Source organism: Squalius cephalus (genome assembly GCF_949319135.1).
Source record: "Squalius cephalus genome assembly, chromosome: 12".
NCBI lineage: Eukaryota > Metazoa > Chordata > Actinopteri > Cypriniformes > Leuciscidae > Squalius > Squalius cephalus.
The window spans coordinates 15,268,823-15,276,093 of NC_137133.1; the positions used below are offsets into that span (position 1 = coordinate 15,268,823).

General features: G+C 37.4%; 1 protein-coding gene across 3 annotated transcripts in view; it reads right to left on the reverse strand.

Moving 5' to 3' along the window:
* Nucleotides 1-7,271, reverse strand: part of ralgps2 (Ral GEF with PH domain and SH3 binding motif 2) — a 134,455-nt gene that overhangs the window by 15,749 nt on the left and 111,435 nt on the right. For all 3 annotated transcript variants that reach the window (XM_079889278.1, XM_079889279.1, XM_079889277.1), the window contains exons 10-15: nucleotides 5,906-6,043; nucleotides 5,397-5,487; nucleotides 5,236-5,306; nucleotides 1,858-1,999; nucleotides 665-816; nucleotides 527-581 (exon numbers count right to left, since the gene is read on the reverse strand). In XM_079889278.1, coding sequence (XP_079745404.1) covers nucleotides 527-581; nucleotides 665-816; nucleotides 1,858-1,999; nucleotides 5,236-5,306; nucleotides 5,397-5,487; nucleotides 5,906-6,043 — 649 coding nt within the window. The remainder of the gene's footprint in view (nucleotides 1-526; nucleotides 582-664; nucleotides 817-1,857; nucleotides 2,000-5,235; nucleotides 5,307-5,396; nucleotides 5,488-5,905; nucleotides 6,044-7,271) is intronic.

Consider the following 7,271-nt stretch of genomic DNA (forward strand, 5'->3'; position numbering starts at 1 on the left):
AGGGTACAGCTAGGACCTCAGTGTACACCTGATGTAGAATGGCAGGCAGCGGCCGTCACAAATGACTCTCTCATACTCTGTTCCTGTACAGGAAGTTTCTCTCATTAGTTACAATAGAGGTAGAGCACTAATGAGGGAATATGATGATCATTTGGGGTCAAAGGAAAGCACAGGCAGCTGAGGGAAGCAGAACACACTCTTTTGTGCCACAAAGCACATGCTGCTCAATTATGGGAAACTATAAGTCTTAAAGCAGGTTTGTGTCACAATCGAGATTGCCAATTCATTATAAATAATAAACTAATAAGCAACAACTGTAAAAGTGAATGTGTTAAGTTGATGATGATGACAAAGAAGAAACATTCCCTGTGCAGAAGCACTGGGAAGAGTCTCCGGGGAGGGTTGCGTCAGATTCCAGCATGTTCCATGAAGACATGCTGTGTCCATATGTACCCACGCATGTGGTCATGTATGGTATGTGCACGTGTAACTGTGTTTGCAAGTGTGAATGTTTTAGAGGACTCGCCTTTCAAAGGCGGGCCAAGACATCTCCTCACTGAGCTCCGAGCCTTCACTGCTTCCTGAAATGATAAGATCATGACATATGTTGATAAAAAGAAGCATCGCCCATGATCCAACAGCTTTCTGTGTGTGTGTGTTATACCCAGTGAAATGCCGCTAGACAGCGTTGAGCTCTCTGCCTGCCCTCGTGTGGGTGTGTGACTCTCCAGCACGCTGTCGTCCAGAAGATGTCTGGATCCAGCGTTGGGGAACGTTGCGCTTTTAAACTCCACCGTGTTTGTTTTGTGGATAAAACTGCAGCACACACAAGAAAAATCTAAGATCGAGATTTCTTAATCAACAGAAACCAGAAGACTGTCACATATTGACCTTGTAGAAACTATACAGCAGTATAAGGAAGATTTCTGCTTTTACATTTACATTTATATACATTTTTTTAAATGTTCTCAGTTCTTGCTTTCCCTGGGAATCGACCCTATGACCTTGGCATTGCAAGCGCCAATGCTCTACTGTTTGAGCTAGAGGAAGCTTTATGCTACAGAGCACTTACTGCAAAGTGTACCATGTCACGGACAAAAAACTGAAAAAATATGCTTAATATCAATAATATGGTACATAAATATGATTTTGGCCTGTTTCACTTCAGTTTTTGACTAACAAATAAAATCATACAATTTAATATCGACAATGTCAATTTTGACAATCTGTTGAAATGATTTTAATTTAACACCATTTCAAGTACAACTACCTTTGAATTACCTTTAAAAACATGCAACATTTCTTAAAATTGTAATTCAAGAAAAGCATCTTATTTATAATATTTTTTTTTTTTCTGTGTAAATTTGATGTTTATTTAATATATAAAATTATTATTGCTTGAGTATTACAAAAAGAAATAAACAAATCACACAAATAAAAGTCGTAAACAGTATTAAAACATCTAAAATGTTGGGATGTTTTCATATAAATTAAATAGTTCATACAATAGCTTATGAGGCTGACAAATTTTTACGTTTTTTATTTATTTTTTTGAAAGCACCTCCTCTTTAACTATTTTTACTTATTTGTGTGAAGTGTCAAATGTTTCCACACCTTTTCAGTGAACAAATAACTTTGTGAAAAATAGACACGATCAAGGACTTTAAGACTAATATATTATAGACAATTTGTACTTCCCTCAAAGTCTAATTTTTATTTTGTTGAATATAATTGTACATGGCTCCAACTCTTGACTATGGTCTATAAAGAAAGAACACAGGTAAAGAAGACCGAATGAACTAGGCCACAAAGGAGTGTGATGTATAAAAATGAATGGAGCACATGAAGCAAACGCACTTGTAGCCAAGGCTGTGACACTTCCTGTGTCCGTAGGTGATGAGGTTCCGGGGTGAGGGGGGCGTTGGTGGGACTTTAGGCAGGGCACCCTCTGCAACATTACCACGACGACAACATAACGGTGATGCAGATGTGTCTGGACCTGTGTCAAAAATAGCAAACACACTAATTATTAACAACAGCGTGTGACAATAAAGGTGTTTAACTCTTTCCCCACCAGTGTTTTTTTTGTCAGCAAACAAGTTTAAGTTGCCAGCCACCACCAGCATTTTTGATCATTTTCACAACATTTTAATGGCCCCCAGAATATTTTGTTGTATGAATATCTGAACATGAAATGTATCAAAAGAAAGAAAAGAGCATCTGCTTTCAAACAAAAGAAGTGTTATTCTAGCTTAATGCACTGTTTGTTTTTTAGCAACACTTGAATGCTGTGTAAGTTTCATAGCAAAGCAACATTTTGAGCAAAAAGCTGAGAAAATTTAAATACAGAGAGAATACTACATCCAGATCGCATTCAGAATGATGATCAAAACACAGATGGAGTAGATCGTGTCCATCAATCCCACTAATGCCTGCACAGTCCTGTACCTCGTCCTGGGTCGACATTTCATTCGGTAAAATTAGGCAGTTTTGATTTATATACTGTTTAATGTTGATGATCGTGTTATTTTACATATGCATCGCTTGTTTCTGCTTCTTCACCTGTGTTTTAATCCAGAGATTCTGTCCTCTTTCAGAAGATGTCATAGCGCCCTCTACCGTATAAGAGTGAAAACACGAAAAGCAAGAAATTTCCATCAATGGCAGGGAAGAGTTGTCTCAGAAATGACGGAAATTTCCATCAATTATTCCACTATTCATTTCCTTCTCTCTGGGCCTCTAGTTGGTTCACGTAGTGTTTTTGCGCAGCGCGTCTGTGTTACACGTCACCACGTAGGCTCACAATTGGCCGACGCTGGTCATGTGTGTGATGCGTGTTGACGTGCAACACAGACGCGCAGCGCAAAAACACTACGAGGCCCAGAGAGAAGGAAATGAATAGTGGAATAAAGTCGTTATTTTTGTTTGTTTTTGCGCACAAAAAGTATTCTCGTCGCTTGATATACTTAAAGGTCCCATTCCATGGATTATTTGTATTATTTTATAAATGTTTCTAGGGGTGCCCTTATAATGTTAGTATGTTTTTTAGATCAAAAATTGTTATAAATTTAGAAATAAAAGGCATATTTCCTAGCCTGATTTCATTCCCTGGTTTGAACACTCTGTTTGAAGGGGCGTGTCTGCTGTGAGACTTCAGTGTAAACGCCCTCTGCTGTGATTGGCTGACATGCTTGCATATGAAATATCTGGCATTACATGTGGAACTATCTGGAAAACTTTTACTATTACAGCTATTATACGTTTTTACTATTACAGCTATTGGGATTAACGAATCATGAGAAGTTTTTTAAGTATTTAGATCTATTACCATCACATAAAAGGTTGCAGTGATGATGAGCATTGAGCAGATAACGTTAACAGTCTGTTGATCGCGTGAAAAAAGATCTTATCATTGCAACGCAGTTTCTGCACTCTCACTAATGATTTCACCAATGCAAACATGAGGCATATAAATACAGTAAGAGCTTCGTTGTGCAGTGTAACAGCGTCATTGATTTCATAACGAGTTTTGGCAAGAGTCCAGATAAACTCGCGCTGTGTCACCGACAGCAGCTTGGGCGATTGGAAAGGGATTGTTCTTTGATCGCTTTCTGTATATTAATCACAGTTTAAGTAAGATTATTTTCATCCTACTAAGAGAAACGAACGATGTGAAGAGTGATCGCTACTTCCATATTAAATCACTACTTACCGCTTGCTGGAATATAGTTGAAATTGCCCCCTTCGTCAGTATGAAACGCTGAGAGAAGTCTGCTTGATATTATTCCAGGTTAGAAAAACAGTCCGTGGTGAAATGGACAGAGCAAACTAACAACTTCGAATTAAACTTTTGCGGTATCCGATTATAGATAAACATCAACCACGTCTGTTGACATTTCGCCATCAATACGCCTGTGTTCCTGTGGGCGGAGGTTACGGTTCTAGTGACATCACTAAAGAAGGAAGTAGAGGGGTGTAGTCCAATCCAGCCGTTTTTTGTAGTCAACTTCTGTTAAATAAAATATCTCGCTTGGCATTGAACTTTGAGCTTTATAATTTTACAGATATTATTTATACTCTAACAACAACATTACACACTAACTAAAGTTTGAAACATGGGATCACATAGAACGGGACCTTTAAGATTAAGCCACTGTAGTCACTTAGACTATATTAACGATCTCTTTAATAACTTTTCTGGGCCAGCAAGTTTCGGTCACCTAGCAGCCTATGGAGAAGTGATCCAGCTCTCAGATTTAATCAAAAATATCTTAATTTGTGTTCCGAAGATGAACGAAGGTCTTACGGGGTTGGAACAACATGAGGGTAAGTAATTACTGACAGAATTTTCATTTTTGGGTGAACTAACCCTTTAACACACAGTGTTGGGGAGAGCAAATCTAAACCAATGAGATTTCACTGTGGGTGAAGCAACCCAGCATGACTCAACATAAACAGAAACCAAATGTCTGACAAAATGTTGTCACGTCATAGCTGCATTTGGTTAGGATTACAACTCATACATCAATACAGATGAGATGCATGGCATGATGACTGGTTAAGGCCCTTATATCGAAGAACAAACAATAACAAAATATGGTCAAAACGGATGAGTTCGTTTCGGGAGTTAGAATCAGCTTGACAAAGCAAATTTCCCAGAAAAGTTTCCTCCGGCTGGTAAACTCCTTCAATCTACCATTGGTCTGATGTGATGATGTAATAGGTAGGTGTGGCTCTGAGGCTCCGCCCTCTTTGAATCTTCTCCGGTTCATTTCTTCTGTTCAGTCCGTCGAGGTCAAACGCAAGTAAAAACATGAACACACTGGAGAGCTGCTTTACAGTAGAAATTTAAGTTGTAATTCTAATTGAAAGTGACACTGACACCATATTTTTTTCATGTTTAATGCTGTAAAGCTGCTTGCTTTAAAGCAATACGTTTTATAAAGTAGTATAGAAATAATCGTGACTTGACTGGAGTACCGAATTGCAGAGCTCATTGCAAACATATAAACATCGCTATGATCAGATGCTTTTTTTTAATGTTATTGAGGAAAATGCGCACAGCATATATTAACATTCATCTAAATGTGGGCGTCGTCAGGATGTTTGCAAACAGTATACTGCTACAAAAGTATTTCGAACTTCTTTTTAACCCTTAGTGAAGAACGAAATATAACTTTACCGTGAGTTCAGGGCCTTTAGCATCAATGTGTGTGGGCTACGAGTGCTTCTCACCTGTGAGGTCTTCTCTAGAGGCAGTGGTGCGAGGTGTGCTGGTAGCTGGTGGCTCAATCTTTAGGGACAACCTGATACGTACACAAACATGGTATCACTAAACACTTACGCTAAAACTATAATATATAATCTAATCTAATCTGAACACAGCTCCCGCTCACTTATAATTGTCGTCCTCCACAAACTTCTGTAACTCCTCAATGTAGCGAACAGAGTTGAGATACTTCTGGACATGCGGCAATACTGGGATATCTGAGAAAGCGGGAAAAATTAATTCACACAGTTAAGGCCCGGTTTACACAGTTTACACCAAGAATGTTACTATAAAGCTGACTATATTAGCGTCCACGTGGGCAGAATCGTTCTGTTTATTCTAAGTAGTTTTGTCATCTGCCACTTTAAATGATCAAGCTCTTTTTAAAGCAGGATTGATTCTGATTGGCTGTCAATGTCTTTATTCTTCATCAACTGGAAAAATATTATTCTGAAAGTGATTCCAATGATATTGTTTCTCCGTGACATTTATCGTTATAATTGTGGTGTGGACTCTGCTATTCTTTAATATTTAGGATGATTTTTAGAACTGTATATTTATTGTTATAGATATGGTCCTTGATGTGAACGGGTCTTTACTTCTGTTTGTATCAATAAACATACATGTGATACCCACCATATTCACAGGATCTCTGCAGGTCTGAGATGATTCTCAGAATGTTGTTCATGAGGTTGGAACGCTGTTCGTTTTCAAGAATGCTGCCAGTGGAGGGATACGCCGAATCGATGTAGGTCAGATCGGACAGATATATACCTGCAAATACACATACACAAATACATTTAATTTTTTAACACAATTTACAGTAAAATAGCAACCTGAAGACTTTCATTTTAAAAAAGTGAACTATTATTTCAAGCAGCAATTTTCTTTAGTTGTGTAACTTTACATATTCTTCATCTCTTTATTTCTCCTTTTCTATCAGAAATATTTAATTTTCTTTGTGCTCTGTTCTTGTCTGTCTATAGTTGGGAGGTGGACAGACAGGCTTTCTCTGGCCCGTCTAGAGTGCTTATTTCATACTGAGTAAATATTTGGATTAGTGAGGAACATTATGTGCAGGAAGTATCTGCATTAGGAACAAAGATATGCAGCTTCTGGAGAAACATTTGGCAGCATGCAACTCTACAGCCACACTGTTTGGAAAAATGTGAATATTGATGATTTTAAAGTGTGTTTGTGACAGCATGTTCTTAAGAAAATAAGCTTGGGACTGCAAAAAAGTACCAGTCCTATACAGACATTACATCAAGGTGTCACATCTGGGATGATCATCAAAAACAACACTACACAAGCCACCGATGTGGATGACGGTGTGACAAATGAAAGTTTGAAAATAATGTGAGACAAATCAATCCTAGATTACTTACGAGAATCCCACAATAATTTACGATGACATAATGGTTAGATAGGTAACATATAGCGTGGGTGGATACTTAGTGCTGGGATTGGAAGTGCAGTGGGCGGAGTCAAGCAAGGGATTGACAGAAGAATTCCACAATTATAAGCATGACCAATGGAACTGTTAACCACAGATTCAAAATCTGAATAAATAATTCAATATATAAATAAAAAAAACTTACAATTTTAGACCCCCTGTATACAATACACTACTGTTCAACAGTTTGGGGTTGGTAAAATTTTATTTATTTGATCAAAATATAGTAGAACAGTAATATTGTGAAATATAATATAAATATAAAGCTGGAAATTTTTAAATGTACTTTATTATTTCTGTGATGGCAAAGCAAATTTTTTAGCATCATTACTCTAGTCTTCAGTGTCACATGTCAACATCTCTTATTATTATCAAAACCGTTGCTGGTTACTATATGTGGATTTTTTTAATGAATAGAAAGTTCAGAAGAACACCATTGATTTGAAATAGAAATCTTTTGGAACAATGTGAATGTCTTCACTGTTACTTTTGACCAATTCAATGTATCCTTGCTTAATAAAAGTATTCATTTCTTTAAAAAAAACC